General features: G+C 35.0%; 1 protein-coding gene across 1 annotated transcript in view; it reads left to right on the plus strand.

The window, feature by feature from the left end:
* The window catches only part of UBE2W (ubiquitin conjugating enzyme E2 W), a 74,980-nt gene extending 60,116 nt beyond the window's left edge, over positions 1-14,864 (plus strand). The window contains exons 5-6 of the mRNA XM_040487575.1: positions 222-297; positions 9,489-14,864. Of these exons, the coding sequence (XP_040343509.1) occupies positions 222-297; positions 9,489-9,502 (90 nt within the window). The 3' untranslated portion in view covers positions 9,503-14,864. The remainder of the gene's footprint in view (positions 1-221; positions 298-9,488) is intronic.
* The last annotated feature ends 5,364 nt before the right edge of the window (positions 14,865-20,228 follow it).

Genomic DNA, 20,228 nt, shown 5'->3' on the forward strand with positions numbered 1-20,228 from the left:
TTATTTTATTTTATTTTATTTTATTTTATTTTATTTTATTTTATTTTTTAATTTCGGTGTCAAGACTCTACTTTTCCTGGAATATATTCATTTGTGCCACATAAACATTTGTATTTTTTATGCTGTCTGTAATAATTTGCTAAAGCTTTTATTAAAACTGTCTCCTTAAATCTTCTTCTATTTTATAACTTCTTATCTATTTAAATTCTTTTTGGTTTCAGAGACGACCACCAGATAATTCTTTTTATGTTCGAACATGTAACAAGAATCCAAAGAAAACAAAATGGTGGTATCATGGTAAGCAGTTTTATTTTAGCATTTTGGTTTGAAAGATTATATATCTGTTTGGGGAAAAGAAGGGAATATATAACTGATGTAATTTTGTAATATAGAGAAGAGTCTTTAAAATATTTAAGACATTCAATGGATACGTTGGACTAGATTTTTAATGGGGCACATAAAATCATACCTATCATGTAAGTAAAATCTAAAATCACTTTAACATTCTAAAATGCTACCATTTTATCACTAAAAAAGAGTCTTTAATAATCTTTAAGTGAAATTGAAATTAGTTATTTGGAAACCTGTTAACTTAAAATAGAAATCTTGATGTCTTTTGTAATTACTTAATTCTGCTACTGTTCTTAGTGGCAGGAGGGGGAAACATTGTAGGAGATGATCCATTAAATAAAGCTCTTCCTATTCTAATAGTTAGCCCTCAAAAATTTGTGGTTTTTCTGATTGCAGCTGTATGAATACAGTACTCTCCCTGATTTTGTTTTACTGATTCTGTTGGGAGAGTGCTGGTAGCTTTTTAATTGAAAACTGCCAGTCTTTTCTAAACTGACCTCACCTCTTCCTTAAAGAGGTATATTTGAAATTCACAACAAAAATTTTATACTCTTCAGTGTACTTTTTGAAGGGAGTGAACAAAACCACCCTGATGTATTCATCAGAGCATTTCCTTTATTTTTCTTTTTTTTAATGTTAGCCTAATAAAAAATGAGAACTGGGGCGCCTGGGTGGCTCAGTCGGTTGAGCGGCCGACTTCAGCTCAGGTCATGATCTCGCGGTTTGTGAGTTCGAGCCCCGTGTCGGGCTCTGTGCTGACAGCTCAGAGCCTGGAGCCTGTTTCCGATTCTGTGTCTCCCTCTCTCTGACCCTCCCCCATTCATGCTCTGTCTCTCTCTGTCTCAAAAATAAATTTAAAAAAAGTAAAAGAAAAAAAAAAAATTAAAAAAGAAATGAGAACTGACAGCTAATTAGTAAGAATATGATCTTTCCCCCCTTATCTTTCTATCAATTGTGAAACCTTCTGTTACCTGAGTTAATTTGAGTCAATTAAAAACTTTTTAAATTCTAAAGTTCTGTAGGTGTTGAGATAAGTGATGGCTAGAATCAATACAATAGCACTATGCCAACAGTTACATGTTAGAAAGCATAGTGAAAGAGGAATGCCCCTAAGAACCATGGAAAGGTAAATACTCATGTTAATGACAGTTATAGATGACCTACAAGAAAAAATGACAAAACTTGTAAGAGCTATCAAAAAATAGAGATATTTGATGACAAACTAGTATTATATAATTTTCAAATTATAGGTTTAATATAATTTAGTTAAAATCCAGTGGAATGATGGGTGAGTGCTTGAAAGTTGGAAAAAAATAATAGGTGAGAAGAGCAGTTTGGATTTTGAACTAAAGGATGATGAAAGAGAATTGGTCTACTAAATACCAAAACATATTAATGCAAGAATAGACATCAAAATAGAATTACTCTTTCCTAGGCCTTTTTATATATAAGATTTGAATATATGGTGAATTAGGTGTCACAAATCAGAAGGCAAAAAATTATTTAGTAAGTTAACCTGTTAGAAAGTTGGTAATCATTTTGGGAAAGAAAAATTTACATTTTTACTTCATATATAAAATATTTCCTGTGGATTGAATTAAGGACTTTTTTTTTAAACAAGGGAAAATATTTTCTTAAAGTTCGGGATCATCTCTAGAGGAAGGAAGAATTTCTGAAATCAAAAGGAATCACAAATGTTAAATATTAAAGAGTTGTATGAAAATTTAAACCTTTTAGAAAAACCTCAAAGCACAGCCAACCTTTATTTTAAAAATGTGAAAAACACTTACAGTTTATTAAAAATAAAGACCATTTATGAGAGTTGCTTAACATAATAAATAAAATTAATAAAAAACATTGGCCAAAAACTTCACAGTAAAATAATTACAGATTTAATATTTTGAAACTATTTTTGAATTGGCAGAGTTGTATAAAATGAGTGCAATCTTGGAAAAGAATAAAGAGTAGAAAAAAAATAGTGCTTTCGTATTTGTTGATGGTATAGCAAGTTCAGCAATATTTAACAAAGTTTAAGATCAAGACTTTTGTCTGAGTTACCAACTTCTGAGAATCCATCCTAAGAAAATCATCTTTTAATTTTTGTTTTAAATATTTATTTATTTTTGAGAGAGACAAAGACAGAGGGTGAGCAAGGGAGGCGCAGAGAGAGAGGGAGACACAGAATCCGAAGCAGGCTCCAGGCTCTGAGCTGTCAGCACAGAGCCTGATGCGGGGCTTGAACTCACAAACTGTGAGACCATGACTTGAGCCCAAGTCGGATGTTTAACTGACTACGCCACCTAGGTGCCCCAATCCTAAGAAAATCATTTTTAAAACAGGAAGTGTTTTATACATGGAATGTTCAATGGAGGATTATTTATAATACACACTATTTGTTATCTTACGTACTATTTGCCTGGATTCATTCCAGGCACAGACATGCACACAAACACACCTACCTCAGCGAATCCTTCCGCTACACACACCCTCAGGAACTCCTTCAGCAAAGTCTTGTTGATTGCTTTCTCTTTTAAAGAATTTATAATAAACTTTATTACTGTGCCTAGAATGCTGGTTTTGTTTTAGTCTTTAAGGTATCCCCAGATAATTCTGATAGAGCTTGACGCTTGAGGACTACCGTTACAGGGATTCTGAGATCTAAAAGGACAAGTTTCCATATAAAATGAATTAATAATCAGACTTAAGGAATTCTTTCTGAGCACTGAAAGTCTACTAAAACATTTAAGACCCTACTTTAAGTAAACAGCCCTTTAATTCAATTTACACTGCTGGCTTGTCATTCTTTTTCATCCTCTTGCCTAGGACCAAACACCAAACTACCTCTTCCTTCCAAAAAAAAAAAATTCTTGAGTGTCACAGACCCTGTATCTTAGCATAGAAAGTCCCAGATTCATCAAAAATTCAGATTAGTCAATCAATATTGACAAACACACTAAATCAAACATGTTTTAAAGTGTCAAAGTTCTGGAGCGCCTGGGTGGCGCAGTCGGTTAAGCGTCCGACTTCAGCCAGGTCACGATCTCGCGGTCCGTGAGTTCGAGCCCCGCGTCGGGCTCTGGGCTGATGGCTCGGAGCCTGGAGCCTGTTTCTAATGCTGTGTCTCCCTCTCTCTCTGCCCCTCCCCCGTTCATGCTCTGTTTCTCTCTGTCCCAAAAATAAATAAAAAAACGTTGAAAAAAAAAAAAAGTGTCAAAGTTCTAAAGATAGTATAGTCCTTCTGTTTCAAACTCAACTTCACTAATCATAAAAAAATGCCCCGTTGTCTTTTCCATAGATTTTAAGCCACTTGTGTTTTCTAATAAAACTTGAGAGGAAATTGTCTTGGAGTGATGAATTTTAAAAATACATATAATTTGAACGTATAAACTGCTATCTTGCCTCAGTGTGTTCGTACATTTTCCCTTCCTTACTCCCTGGTAGGGAAATTTCAGAAAGATACAGTCTTTCGGGCCCTCTGATGCTGCCTTATATAGATAAAAGGACTTATGAGAAGTCCTTTATCCAAGAATATTCCCAGAATTTCTCATTACGTGCTGTTGAATAAGAAATGGAGAGGGGCGCTTGGGTGCCTCAGTTGGTTAAGCATCCAACTCTTGGTTTTGGCACAGGTCATGATCTCACGGTCATGGAATTGAGCCCCATGTCCAGCTCTATGCTGACTGTGGAGCCTGCTTGGGATTCTCCTTCTCCCTCTTCTCTCTGCCCCTCCCCTACTCTCTGTCTTTCAAAATAAATAAATAAACTTAAAAAAAAAAAAGATGGAGAAAAGTCCCATAGTGAAACTAGAAATATAAAATTAATTATTTAAAACAAAATACACTTCATAGAAGTTATTTTTCATAGTTAATAGTTTTTATCTGTTAACTGAGAAATTTATACTTTCATAACTAAAATAGAAAAAGTCTTTTAATAGGTTGGACTATTACATTCTCCACCTTAGCCAAAAAGTACTAAGAAAAGAGAGGCTTTTCAAAGTAAATTAGCTTCTTAGTGTCCAGGAGTTCATTTTACCAATAAACAGACTAAAAGTGTCTCTCCCCCTTCCTGCCCCCAAAATACAAATTAGCCATCTTTAAAGGACTGGATTGTATTTCAACTAAATTATGACTATTCTAGCTCAGTTTCCAGTCCCAGGTACAGATACATTTTTTTTTTCATTTACAGATAATTCTGTTTAAAACATTCTCAGATTATTGATTTACAGTGACTGTTCTTAACTCAGTACGTTTTGTACTCATGCTTGAACCCTGCATACCTGAATCATTCCCCTCCCAGAATCTCTTTAAATCGACAGTTTGCTTCATGAGTGACCATCATATGAAATCAAGAAAGGGTAATACTAGTTATACTTTGAGATGATAGAGCAGCTGCTCTTTCATAAAGGTGAGTGGGGGGGCGCCTGGGTGGCGCAGTCGGTTAAGCGTCCGACTTCAGCCAGGTCACGATCTTGCGGTCCGTGAGTTCGAGCCCCGCGTCGGACTCTGGGCTGATGGCTCAGAGCCTGGAGCCTGTTTCCGATTCTGGGTCTCCCTCTCTCTCTGCCCCTCCCCCGTTCATGCTCTGTCTCTCTCTGTCCCAAAAATAAATAAACGTTGGAAAAAAAAAAAAATTAAAAAAAAAAAAGGTGAGTGGGTATAGACAGTCTTCCTTGAACTTTTCCTTCATCTTTAAAAACTAAAGCATTTCAGCTGTGTAGCATATATTATCTCTGCCTTTATACATTTCAGAGTGACAGTTATAAGCAATGTGAGAAATAGCTCACCTTGACCTTACAGCTGAATTTGAAAAATCTTATCAAAAAGGTAATCATACTCTCACTCATAAAGCAGAATACGTCAGCTTTGTTTTGAGTTTTCCAGATGTCAGCTTATGTGTTTTTCTGTTTAGCTGCGTTAGTTCCAAAAGATCTTCATTGATCAATCATGTTCTCCTTATAACACCAAATTACCAAGAAATATGGACTCTTGTTATTTCTTAGCATCATCTAATTCTGAAAGGGCTACAAGGTCAGGCCAGTGTCCTGACATGACCTACAAACTTAAACAAAAAGATCCAGAGACTAAATAAAGACTTGCTTGGAATTGGATGAACTTACTGAAACACTTAACATTTCAATTTCTAGAAGAAATTGAATTCTGCCCAAGCAGAATTGTGGGCCTCAGGTATAGGCGCCACAGTCCTTGGGTCAACGTGGGTCAGAGTGTTCGTCAGTGTTTGTAATCAAAAGAGACAAGGGAGGTTTGGGTTTAGTTTCATAATATCTATGCACTTGAGAGGGCTTTCTGGCTGCAGGATGAATGCCACTATTAATGAAAAACAATAATTCAGCAGTTCAGAAGATCTCCTGGATTTGGAAGAGTAGGTTTCTGCTGATACACCAGACTTGAGCTGCCAGATAGATACCAGTGTTGGGTGCTTGAAAAAAAAGGCCTCTTTCAACTTAAATCTGTGATCTTCCACGTTGTTAGTATACTTTGAAAATGTAGGACAGTCACTGCTACCCTACTGTTACTCTCTTTGTAGTATCATATCTTCTGCATTTCTTTCTGCATTTCTTTTGAGATTCTTCTCTAGCTCCTTAATATTAAAGTGCAAAAATTTCCTGAGATGTGAACACACATTCCTTACTGTTACTTACTTGAAGTTTACTATCAACCTGTTTTCCAGAATTCTTTGATAGTTTCTATTCACTAAAGAATTAAGGCCATTGGGATACAAATATTCTGTGTTGCAAATTAAGGCCAGGGGTCCATATGCTTTGAAAAATTGGTTAAATGGAGAGAATAAGGTTAAAAAAATAAAGGGAACTAACCAAAATAGGTATTTGAATAGACAACTCATTTCCGCATACATAAGGGGAATTTACCTATAATTCAGGGCTAAGATGGTAGCCAGTTTAGTGCACAAATGTATCCAGTTTAGCACACAAATGAATGAATGAGCCTAAAGTTCAGTATCAAAACAGAAATAATTGTTCTTGAAAAAGAGAAAAAGTATCTTTTTATGGAATCATAAAAATATTTCAATAAGATAGCCAATAGAATCCATTAATAATATGATCCATCTGTTTCCTGGGATCCATATTGAATGTATATAACTTAGTTTCATAATGATTGCTTTTCACAAATGGCAGTACTGATCTGGTTCTTGAAGCATTTTCCTTAAGATGATAAGAGAATTGAGCAGTATAGCTTAAGACTGTTATTGAGTATTGGCTTCAGAAAACTAGGCTTACAGGAAATAGATTGGCATAATGTTATGTCCAGTAAACTGTTGAGTTTATAAGTTTGGGGAGGAGTAGAAGAATACCTAGCTCTTTTTTTTTTTTTTTTTTTTTTTTTTTTACAAAACTTTAAACTACATTCTGGTTCCATTCAGCTGGACCTGTAAAATTTTAAGGATTATAAAGGGATAGGAACATAAAATTGTCTCAGACTAGTATTGGTAAACTCTTTTTCTTCCTGTCTTATAGCTGTCTATAGAACTATAGTACTTATAGAGTCTATAGAACTTATAGTAGTCCATAGAACTACTTATGTTAGGTGTAAACCTTTTTATTTGCACTACCTTACAAAATCATTTTCTAAATTCCTAAGTCCAAATGTTTACACAGCTTAACAGCCTTTTCCCTTTATTTCCTGCTAGATAACAGTTCTGTTGTCTATTGTGAAATCTTTTTGAACTGGTTCATCAAAGTAAAATTTTAATTCCTTAAACTGTTAAGACACAAACCTAACTGTAAAGATTTATTTTTGTCTTTCTTAGAATTGGGATCCCACTTCATATCTACTGACTTATTACTGTGTTCCTTTTTTTCTAGTCTTTTGTCCCTGGGAATATCCAGGGAGGTGGTTTCCAATATAATGTGATGGTTGTGGTGTCCATTATAATTGGATGGTTCTTCTACTCGGGAAAACTAAATGATGTGCTTCTAATATAGTTCTCTTCCACTCATATTTCCCAGAAGCCTAGTGAAGTTAGCCATGGTAGATGTCACTTCTTTGGAACTGGTGATTTGTGTATTATATTTGAGGGTATAGTTTTAATAAGCGCTTACACAGTTCCAGAAAAAAAGTTTAAGGGATTAATCTAAGATTTTTTTTCCAGGCCTTCATTTTGCTACAAATACTTTATTCAAGAGGTTAGATATATTGTGTTATTTGACCATGTTTTATAGACCTATATTTGTCTTGATCTTATTAAATTAACAACCTTTTTTTGTAGGTCATCCTGGTATTCAGTAATCTTTTTCATCTAGTTAGGAAACTGTGTTCCTTTTGCTAACAAATGAGTTTTTTGCTTCTTAGTGATGGCCTTTTTTTCCTAGGAAAAAGTTTGCCTGGCTTTGGCTCATACTTGTCTCCATACATAAGTATTTGCTCATAGACTCTGGTTATTTACAGCCATGATGGATTTGTAATGTTAAATCCATGTGTCCTTGTGGGTCCAGCTATCAGAGATCTTGGAACTCTATTTTCACAACTTACTTAGTACATTTATTTCTCTAAAGATAGAGTATTTAAGGCAGGGAGTATCATATTTGTCCTCTAATTTCTTTTTTTTTTTTAACTTCTGATCCAGAGTGGAGATTAGGGTAGGGAGAATAGTTTTGTATGGATTTCTTACTCATTTTGGTGGATTGTAGCACATTCTACAGCAGCCCACTATACTGAAAAACTTCCAAAATGAACAACCTGATGCAGATACATTTACAGTATCACCTATCAGAGATGATATCTTTGGAAATAAAAGCTTATTTTTGGCAGTTAACTAGGTATATGATGTTCAAATTGAATTTTGTCTCACCTTTTTATTGTATACATTGTCATATGGTATGATACTTAAAGTTTGACCTATCAGCATTTAGTGCAGTCCCTTAGCTTAGAGATCTAAGGGCGGTTAGTTTGAGTATTAATTTCAAGGACCCTAATATTATAAATTACTCTGTTGGAAAAGTGATGTTTTAACATTTTTTATATTCTGCATCCATGACATCTGTATCTCCTCTGTATTCCAAGTTCCACAGTAATTGAGGAAACATACTTTCATGTGACACTTAGAAACTATAAACTGTCCATTTACTTCCTTCTTAAAGATACTATTTCTTCAAAGAATTCTAATGATTTAGATCTAATGATTTATTTTAAAAATCCAATATATTTCACCCTTTAGATCACCCTTAATGTACAGGGGATGGAATATTCCACGAGTTTGCCTAGCAGAGAATTCAGATATACTGGTTTTTAGCTCTCATTGAATCATTGGGAATGGGGATTTTATTAACAGTGTATTGATCCTAACATGGATATTTTATAAAGTATTTTAGCCAATTTTTCAGAAATGTTTTAGAGAGCTTTCACAATTCTTGGGTAGTTGTTACTAGTCTTCTTTCTAAAGCCTCTTTCTGAAGAGTAACCAGTCCTCAAAATAAATCCTTCAGATATGTCTTGTGAAATAAAATTTGTAAAATAAGTTATGAATCCCCAAATTTCATGTCTTACATAAATATGATGTGTTGAGGCTACCAAAAGTCATTACTAAATTATTTTAGTTTTTTTAACCTCATTTGCATATGTATCTATACTTGCTGAAAAATGTATTTTTAAATGTATTTTCCATAGAGAAATTAATAACATTGACTATGTATTAATTGATTTGGAGATCATACCTTATTTGTGAAGTTATTTCCTTCGTAGACTAAAGGCACACTTGTATTATCCTGTGTTAAATAGTAGGACACTGTTGGTCAGGAGTTTGCTTCCTGTCTCATTATAATTTAAAATTGTGGCCCTTAAAACAACTCTTGAGAGATAAATCCTGAATATGTGTTAACATATATCAATTTATTATTTTAAGTAGAACTAACACACTAATTAATGCATCATTTAAGATCTATGTGAACTACATTTCCATGAAAGAATTGAATTTGATGTGTTTGTCACTATATAATTGAACACAAATTGGACTTTTTATTTGCAAGGATTGGGGGAGGCAAGTCAGACAAATAAATCATGTTCTTTTTGCTACTTGAAATTATTTATATGTTAGGCTAACTTGTGGATTTTACTTATGCAGGCTTGACTTTTTTAATTATCTTTTTTCTCCTTTTCTTAAAGATGATACTTGTTGATGCCACTGTTATCATCCTCCTAGCAGAAGATAGTCCTACTGAGAAAATGAGCACTTTGATCATTCAGTCTTTGAACTTTAACCTTTGACTGGAAGTGACCTATAGGCAATGAAGACTACTTCCTTTTACTGCATTTTTACTCGTGTGCATTCTGGGCGCATGTTGATCGCTGGTTCAGTCCAGGCAACTGACATGCTTTTATTAGTCATACAGTATTAATGCAGGTGTCAGGAAATGTCAAATATAATTCCATTTTTTATTTTTATTTTTTTAAGCTTTTGGAAAAGTTCCAGGTCCTCATGTATTGTGCAATAACAATGACTTCCTTGGCGGTTTTGGGACGTTCATTGCCGGCAATGGACGTTTAACAGGAAAAATTTTCATTAACTCCTGCCACCCAATGATTAATGCATGATAGGGCCTATGAAATGAACTTATTGGGTATAGTGGGATTATAAATAAAGTGAGGGATCCAACATTACCTTGAAAGTCACCCCAACTGTTTATATTTGGATTCTATGCACTGTGATCCTAAGGTTAACGGCATGAATTAACATGCGTCTTTAAAGGACTGTAATGAAAGATCATTGCGTATTTATTGAATTGTTTATATCTGCTGTCAAATTGTTTTGACATGGAAGGTTTTCAAGTAACATTGGCAGAGAGGTACAATATGTTATCCCTATGGTGAAAATAAATTCATTTGTTGTATATAGTTCCTCAATATCTGAAGTAAAGGTATGAGTAATATAGGGTATGAATGGTTTAATCAAGGCTTTATTTTGGAAGTAAGAAAAATGGCAGTGATGATTCAACTGCTGCAGTCCATAATTTGGGCTTATTTGTACATTAACAGTTTTTCCAAGTAGATTACACTCTGTTACTTCCTGCTAGCCATCAGCATGAGCCCTACTGCCTAAACACTATTTCATTTATTTATGTTTGGAAAATCCATAAACAGTTTTTGTTGCAATTTTGTTTCTTTTGTTATGTTTTAAGTCAAGATTGAATGTTACAGTACTTCAATTGGAAAATTTTTGTCAAGTTTTTTCCTGTAAATTTTCTTTACTTGTAAGTATCATTATGTCCTTTAATCCTGTACCCTAAAATAAGAAATACATTTTTGACAGAGGCTTAATGTTTTAACAAAAGAGTGTGGACATTTTTATTTTAAAATTTAGGCAAAAGTACACTATAGAATGGTATGTTTGCTTATTTGTCTCACACAACCATACAATTTTTCCTGGAGGGATTAGTTTTGTTTTCTTGTTGTTTAAAAGACTTTGCTTACAGCTAGATAAAGTTTTCTATAGAAAAAAATTGTTGAAACGTCCAATTCTCAGTACCATGTAAGTTAATGATACTGCAACTAGGTTCTCTTTTTAAAAAGCGATTATGTATTTTATAAATTACCTTTTCACATATGCAAAAATCTGTTTCTACTACAATGTTATTTTTACTAATGCTGTTGTTGCACTCTTTTTGACATATCCTGCAGTGAATAAATATATGAATCAATTTGGGCTTAAAACTAAAAGCCAGTTGGCTGAAAGGTTTGAAGTATGTACCCCAGCAAAACCATCCAATCAATAATTGGCGAGGAGTATTTTCAAAATTGTTTTTAATCTCTGTATAGATGACATTTTGTAGCTTTGTACATGTTGTTAATTAAGGGCATATAATTTTACACTCTAAAAGTATAATTGCTGAACTCAGGGGTGGGTAGACTTCAAAAATATGTCTGCTGTAGAAATAACTTGAAAAACAAATTAAAACTATGGCCAGCCACCAAATTGTGGACACTGTTTATACTATAGTTAGCAACTACCACTTTTTGAAATTAAACACATTTTTGTTCTTTCTTCACTAGATACACCTAAGTTCTCACAGTAGTTTCTATCAGTCTTATTAGTTGCCCTGTTTAACCAAGACAAAAAATGTTTTTTGGAATGCTTGAGCTACTCTTAGTTTTTAACTGCTTTTTAATATGAAAATTGCAGTGACAAATTATATATTTTTCATATTTTACACAACTCTAAACTGATTGACTTGATCATTTGTGGGGGTGGGGGAATCTTTCTCCATAATGCTGGTCCTCTTACTAAAATTCTTTTATAAAGAAATGACCTGTGACATTTATTCACCAAAGGAATTAATATACCAGGTCAAAGATGAACAATGCTGTCCTATAGATTAATAGGTGGTATATAGCCTCAGTTGAGTTTTGTAAAATAAAAATAGCAGTATTTTAAGATACCTCTCTCTCTACCTAGAGATATCATAAAATAAATTAAAATGAAGCAGAGGAAAGTAAAGGAAACCAAATAATTTCAGTACACTTTACGGTTTAAAGAGAAGGTGAAATATCCTAAAATATAGAAATACCAATCATTCAAAATTTGCAATAAGATAACACTTTATTCGTTACTTTACTCCCTTGAACTTAGGAATTATTGGAAACTCCTTTGCACTTAGATTTAATTAAGTTGATTTTAAATGTAAGTTACATTATTAAAAGACATAAGATGTTTACTTAAGTCATTGCTCTAGAGAGCAAAATTAATGACTTTGTAATAATAAACTATTTCTCTGTAACACGTTGTTGAACGACAACCAGAATACCAAGAAAATGTACATAGGAATATGCTACTTCCCTCTTCCCTTGCTCTATGGGGCACTGTCTGCTACATAGGCCTACAGAATTATACTTTCATATTTAGACAATATGTACTCTCTATTTATTTATTTATTTATTTATTTTAAGGCCATTCTTCTGGTTTGCCAAATTCTGTTAAGGCAGTGATACATTCATTTCCTTATTTTGCATGTTTATATCATGAACTTGGTGCCCTTTCAAAAAAAAAATATTATGTCAAGTAGGTATTAATGCCATAGATTTTAATGAGAGAAATGGTTTTCAGTTTTTTAAGATAAATTTTTTAAAATACATTTTATGGCTGTTCTCTTAAGGAATTTAATATTCACCTCTAAAGGACTCACTTGTAGTGTATGAATTCCTCCTTTTAGCTAGCAGGGACATAAAGCTTTTTTTAATCCCCAAAAGAAAATGCTAAAAAATAGCTTTTATATACGGTTCATCTGGAGAAAGACCCTAATCCTTATTTGTTTTGACTAGGTATATAAATATTTGGTATAAAATAACTAGAATAGTTTATTACTTTTTCCCTTCTGAAATTTTAAATATATGCAAATATATATCATTAGATTCCTGTGGTGAATAATAATTTCTTCAGATTCGAAAACAGGTATCTAGTGACTGCTTAATTATTTCCAGATTGCATCAAAGATGAATTGACAAATAATGGAAATGAGTAGTGATATGAAAATGGTATGTAACCATGGTATTACTTGTTTCTGGTAATCAAATCTTATTTTTTAAAAAGCCTATTGTTTTTGAGAATTGAGATATTTAAACTTGTTACAACTTCTTCCTAAAAATAGAAGAGAAGAGGAGGTACTGTGTGTTCAAAAATTTTTTTAAATAAAGAATTCAGTGTCACTAGTTCTAAGCCTTTATGGTCACTGCTGCTTATATTTCTTGATCTCACTTTTATTTAATTTTTTTGTACATATTCGAGATGAATGCTTAGGATTATTAAGTGTATATAAATTGGTTTTCTAAAAGAACTGAGGCTTACCCATATCTTCTCTAAGGATTCACTGTTACCAAAATCAGCTACTGCACGATTCTATGTTATGCTAATGCCTTTGCATGATTAAGATCTGTGAAGGTGTCTTTTAATCTGCACCACTTGACCCAATCCTCTTTGCAGTCTTGTTTTTCTCTCTCCTTTCTTCCTGTCTTCTCACAGATGTCCACTATGTCGGTCTTCAGCAGTTTCCCGAAGTTTTCCTCTCCCTCTCCCTTCCTTCCTTCTTTGCTCCTTCCTTTTCTTGAGGTTAGGGAATCCAGAGAAGGAAGACTATTGAAATTCCATCAGAAATTTTTCTTAAATAAGAGGACTCCTTCCTACAGTTAAAATATGTAGAATTCCTGATACTTTATTTCAGTTCAAGAGTAGGTGGCTAAATTTATTGAATAATTGACTACTTGATAAATGAGCTGTTTATTGTAATTTAGTTCTTAAATACTAATATTAAGGGAGTTTTGCTTACTTTTTGGATGGTGACTCTCCCAAAGTCTAATTATTGCCCAAATGAATTGAATTAATTGTTTTGGTAAAAGTGTTTTTTCCATTTAAGTTTCTAAGCCATTTTGAGATTTGGAACTTTTTTTCTTTTTTTTAAATAATTTGTGGGAGACTTTAATTTTCTCAGCATGAACTGCATTAAAGACAGGCTTGTATGCATCATTATCATTAGAGGCCCGTGGAGTCTACACATGTACTTCAGACTTTAGATCTTTATCTTTAAAGTTGAAGTTCTGGTTCTGACTATCGTCCTGATGATTGAGGTGTTCTCTGTGACTTTAATTCTCAAAAGTTACTGGGACTGATAGTTGAGGATGAATCTCCAGAATGGTTATATGACTGTTTTATCAAAAAATTGTTTATAAAACCATATAATATCTGAAGACATGTTTGAATATGTGGAAGGAAAGCTTGACTAGAAGCTGGTATGTTTTACCATACCTAAAGAACTGCAGTTGTGCAAGTTGAGTGCAGTTGACAGGGAGAAAGAGAAACCGTTCTTGTTCTGTTTCTTGGTGCATACTTTGTCAGGGTTTTGTCAAAAGTTTGCTTCTGCAGTAATTCTAAGCAGTTTTCTCAAAGGCAAAGCATGGTTCTGGGCTTTGGCTTGTTAGGTGTGGCCGCACTTGTCAAATTTCCTGGTAAATGGAAAGATTGAATAATCCCACCTCTCTAATTCTAAAGCCTGAAACAAGACTAGTGAGGAATGTGGTAGAATGTCAGATACCATGAATATAAATGCGAGTCTCTTAATAGTTAACCACAGATTATTTACATAAATGCAAATTGATTGTCATTCTCGGGGTAAAATCATTAATCGAACAGATTATCATGTCAGTTATCTGGTAGCCAAGAATTAAGTCCATGTTCAAGTTAAAGTGATTTGTTGTTTTTAGTTGATACCATTTTTCTCTCAATATTCAGAAATACAGATTGTGCATTTTATTAATAGGAATGGAAGCTCATGCTTGAGGATTTGAATAGGGTGGATGTATATATTTTATAAATTCAAGTTGTAAAATATGTAAAGCTGCTGCTTTTTGAATAGAATATAAATGTTAAGACATAAATCTATATATTATATATTTTTAAATACATGTACCAAACTTTTGTTAGTTGAATATAAATTACATTGTGTGCTTTATGGAATTCAGTAACTTTTAATAATAAAGCAGTTGTCATTGATTTTTTTTTATGTAGACTTGAATATTAAATTGGATAATTAAATCTCTTTGTAGTTTATAATAATGTAAAAATTTACTTATGTACTAGTTTCTCATTACAGAGGACTGCGATCTTCAAAGGTTTGTGGAAACAGTGACATGTCCATTTCCAAAAATAGGTGCAACAGCACGAAGATAGTCCCTAACGCCACTTGTTTATTTATTTAATGGATCATCTTCACTTAGCAGTGTTGCCTAGTATATTTTGGTGGTTCTTCATGCTTTAATTGAAGAAGTCCTGATTGAAAGACAGGCATCTTCAGAAAAGGTGGAAATTGAGACCCAAGCACTTGCTTAGAGTTCCACCATGAGTCTAGTGTTGCTGAACTTTAAGTTCTATTAGATTAATAAGGACATACCATAGAGACCTTTGGAATACTTTCCTGAGTATACACATAGATCAACTAACTTATGTAGATGAGTGACTCGTGAAACTATGAGAAAAGCAGAGGAGAGGCTGAAGAATCAGGATACCTGTCTGCATCTCAGTTATTCACAGCAGGAAGAATGCTCTGCTGATATTCTAAGTTCTCTATCCAGGGGGGCCCTGCTTGCCCCAGGAGCACCTCACTCCTCACAAGGGCATGAAACTGCCTTACCTCAACATGCTGTTTCTCCATCCTCAACAGTAGATGAGTAACTGGTTACGTAAATGCAAGACCCATCTTTGTACTTTGATGACATTCTCTCCCTTTATTATAAATCTTAGAATAATTTCTACCTCTCTCAGATGGTTTAAGCAACACTGTGGATAAGTGAGTCTTTTGAAGTCCTCTCTACATTCCGTAGTACTTTTCACACTAACATACAGCAAAATTAAACATGAACTGAAGAGAAGTCAAATGACATAGCCAAGAGTTTTCTGTGCTTGGATAATAGGGTCCAAGGCCACAGTGGTTCTACAACATCTGTCCTGTTGGGAACTTCTGTCAATAAATCTTTTAAATTGCTTATGAGATTTTTTTTTAATGTTTGCTTAAGGCAAAATATGTAAGTGAGTACCTGTGTGCTCTTTCCAGTCCAGTGGAGTTTGGAAATGTTTTAATAAGGAAAATTGAAATAAGAAACGAAGGTAGAAAATATCTTCTCATATAGGTACTTGACCTTCAAGGACCCATGGTGGGTAGATATAACTCATCAGGCAAGAACCTAATAAGGATGGCTATTTCCTGCAGAAAACGTTTCCAACTTAACATTAAAATTTTCTTATGTCCTGGGGCACCTGGGTGGCTCAGTTGGTTAAGCGTCCCACTCTTCAGTTCAGGTCATGATCTCACAGTCATGAGGTCGGGCTTCGCACTGAGCTGAGCGTAGAGTGTGCTTAAGATTCTTTCTCCCTCTGCTCCTCTCCCCCACTCACACTCCCTCTCAAATTAAAAAAATAAAAATAACTCTTTAAAAAATGTTTTATGGGGGCGCCTGGGTGGCGCAGTCGGTTGAGCGTCCGACTTCAGCCAGGTCACGATCTCGCGGTCCGTGAGTTCGAGCCCCGCGTCGGGCTCTGGGCTGATGGCTCGGAACCTGGAGCCTGTTTCTGATTCTGTGTCTCCCTCTCTCTCTGCCCCTCCCCGGTTCATGCTCTGTCTCTCTCTGTCCCAAAAATAAATAAACGTTGAAAAAAAAAAATTTTAAAAAAAAAATGTTTTATGTCCTCTCTCATACCCCAGAAAGCATGTTTCTCTTCTTTCCTGTTATAATGGCATTCTATCCAACCTAGTTATCCAAACGAAGACTTAATCGCTATTTACTGGTCCTCTCTGACATTTTTCATCAGTAAGTCCTTTTGAGCCTCTCTTTAAAAATGATCTCAAATCCCTCCTTTCTCCTAGTGTCCTTGTCATTCTGTCCCTTCACTACCTGCATCCTGTGTTCCCAGGCTGCTCTTCAGCCATCCACACACTTTGTTCCTTAAATAGTAGCAAAAGAAGACTACCTATACTTTGCTAATGTTCTTCCATGTTCCTAGAGTGTTTTTCATCTGCTTTTCTACCTAAAAAGTCCAGTTCAAATGTAGTTCTAAGGTTATATTTGTCCTTCCCTTCCCACCCCCTACCAGTCTTCTGTCCTGGATTCTTTAACAGTAGGGGCAATGTCTCAAATGCCCCCAGCATGTAGCACACAGTACACAACATACAAGCTTTTAATAAATGTTTGTTAAATTAACTTGATTGTACTTGTATTTTTATACTAACTTTTCTAAAGAAACTTATGCAAGTGCTAGCAGTTTTGAAACCTACCTCTAAACCACCATCTGTGTGAAGTGTCACAGCAAAACAACTTACCCTTCCTATCCCAGAAAGTTTGAAAAAATTGCTTTGAAGTAAACCATTAACAATTCTTCATTTGGTTTTACTTTCATTTATTAAAAAAAAATATTTTTCTCATATCTTTGCCCTATGTCTGAGGTAAATTGCTTACCTTGAATATATATTTACAGATTAAGAATGTAATTGTTTTAGGGCACCTAGGTGGCTCAGTCAGTTAAGTGTCCGGCTTTTGTCTTAGGTCATGATTCATGAGTTTGAGCCTCACATCGGGCTCGCTGCTCTCAGTGCAGAGCCTGCTTCTGATCCTCTGTCCCCCCCCCTCCAGCCCCTCCCCCACATGCACAAATGCTCGTGCGCTGTCTGAAAAATAAGACATTTAAGAAATTTTATTTAAAAAGAATATATAATTGTTTTAAGCTAAATATATCTGAAGAGACCTGAGCTCATAAAGGTAAACCTAATACTCATTAAGGTTAAAAACAGACATTAAGCAAGTACTTAGAACCTCGAATGCTGAGGATGGCAGATAAGACAAAGCATATATCTTCAAAGGGTCTATATTCTGAGCGGGATAAGAAAGAAAAATAACATCAAAAGTAATGAGCCCTAAAAGGTGCAGATAAATAGCTGTTTCTGATAATCATGGAGGTGAGTTGACTGCAAAAAGAAGCGTAATGGTTTGAAAGTTAAAAATGTAGATGGGTTCTAGGGAAGTACAAAAGCCCTAGGACAGGGTTTGTATGAGGGCCAGCCTGGAGGAGGATGTGCCTGCTTCAGAGTTGTTGGGGAGGGGGAGGGGCAGCAGCCAAGGGCCAAAGGATGGTAGAGCCTTGTGGGTGAGGGTAAGGTTGAAATTGGTCTTTCGGTTTCCACTAATCAAAGAGCTGAGCCTAGCACTCAGTTCCTTTTGTCCTAGGGTGCTTATTGAGGAGAGATTATAAAGCTGAGTCATTGTGTGGGCAATATCACAGGAAATGTTGCTCAGAAAACAACAGCGAGGGGTCTGAGCTACTATACCTACATCCCACCCACCAAAACTAAAGCCAGCGACTAGCAGAGCTCCATCCCCAGAATGAAGGTCACCTGTGGAAGCAACCCTGATTCAGGCTTGCATCTTGGATTGGTTCAGGGAATGTCAAGCTTTGAACTTGGATTGAGGTGTGGTCTCTGGCAGTGTCCTCAGGAGGTGGCCAGGAGGAAATGAAAGTTCTGGGGAAGAAGCTATTCTCTTCCCAGGTCTCAGATGATCCATACAAGTGATTTATTTCGATACAGTGACCAATACACAAAGGTTATCCCTTCTACGAAGCAAGGCACTGTGAAATGACAGACCTAGAAAGCACTGGAGGTGTGGGGTGGGGAGCGACAGGATCTGGTACAGTTTACTGCTCTGCATCCCACATTTTGTTGGGAGCTTCTGAAGAACAAGAACTGTCTTGTTCATCTTTACACTCATTCAGATATCAAGTGCTTTCTGTATCCCAAGGAGCTTATGATCTGGCAGAGAAGACAAATGGGTAATTAAAATAGTGTGACAGTTGTTGTGATAGGCTAATCACAGTGCTGAGTGAGCATCAAGGTGAGAACAAAGCTGTCTAAGGGAGTCCAGGAAAGAATTCCAGGGGAAGTGGTGAGTATTGGCCAGGCAAAGGTGGGAGAGTGAAGATGAGGGCATCTGAGATAAGGCACAGAGCAAGTGCAAAAGCCCAGGATGAGAGAACAGTGTTCAGAGCATTGAATGTGGATGAGGAAGTGGTAAAAATAAATTGAGATAAAATTAGAGCTAGCATGCAAAAGACCAAATTAATAGAGTTTTGGTTTTATCTCCTGGGTGACAGGGACCGATGGATTCAGATTTGCACTTAAGAAAAATACCTTGGCTTATAGTCTGGAGAGTGATCTGGAAGGGTCACGAGAAGGGAAAAACAAGAGACCTTATCAGTACCAAATGATGATGACAACTTGGACTTATTATAAAGTATTGGCATAAAGACAGACATACCAATGGAACGGCAGGGAAAGTACAGAGATTAGTTTTTTTAAAAGATGCCAAGGTACTTGTAGGGGAAAAGAATAATGTATCCAACAAATGGTACTAGAACATTTGGAAAGCTATTTGTAAAAAAACAAAAATAAAAATCTTCTATACAAAAATTAGCCCAAAATGAATCATACACTTAACGAGTAAAACTATAAAATTTCAAGAAAACAGAAGCTCTAAGATCTTGGATGTGGCAAAGATTTCTTAGCTATGAAACAAATTACTAAAAACAATTGATAAATTGGGCTCAACAAAATTTAGGATTTAGGCTTTTAAAAAGACATTTTGTAAAGACTGCACAATATATGGGCAAAGTATATAACCCAATAAAGCACTTGAATTTAGATTTTTTTTTAAATCTTAGGGTTTAATAACCAGAAGCAAAATAACCCAATTTAAAAATGGACAAGTTTTATGATTTTTTTTTTTTACCTGAACTATTCTTGACTGAAGAAAATACAGAGACGGCAAATAAGTAACTGAAAAACTGCTGAGTATCAATGATTAGGGGGAATAACAGGTGAAAACCACAAGATACCACCGCACCATCACTGCACTGTCTGTACCAAGTTTTGGCAAGGACGTGGAGTAATGGGAACTTTCCGACACTACTGATGGCGATGTAGAATGTGTAAGTACTTTGGAAAACTGTTTGACAGCTTCTTTAAAAAGTTAAACACGTACCTATACTATACAAGTCAGCCATTTCGCTCGTAGGTATTTACCCAAGAGAAAAAGACTATGTCTACACAAAAACTTGTGTATAAAGGTTTGTATCAAGTTTGTAAAATACCCAAACTGGAAACATCCTAAATGTCCATTAGTAGGTGATTGGATGGCCAATGTGAGATATCCATACATTGGACTGCTACTCAGCGGTAAAACAGGAATGAACTATTAATATGTGCAACAACATTGATAAATGTCTATTATGCTGAGTGAAAGTACCCATGCAAAAAGTACCCTGTATGGTTTTATCTATATAAAATGCAAATTCATAATGACAAAAGTCAGAAGTATTTG

Source organism: Herpailurus yagouaroundi, unplaced genomic scaffold (assembly GCF_014898765.1).
Source record: "Herpailurus yagouaroundi ecotype Mexico unplaced genomic scaffold, PumYag 165, whole genome shotgun sequence".
Taxonomy (NCBI): domain Eukaryota; kingdom Metazoa; phylum Chordata; class Mammalia; order Carnivora; family Felidae; genus Herpailurus; species Herpailurus yagouaroundi.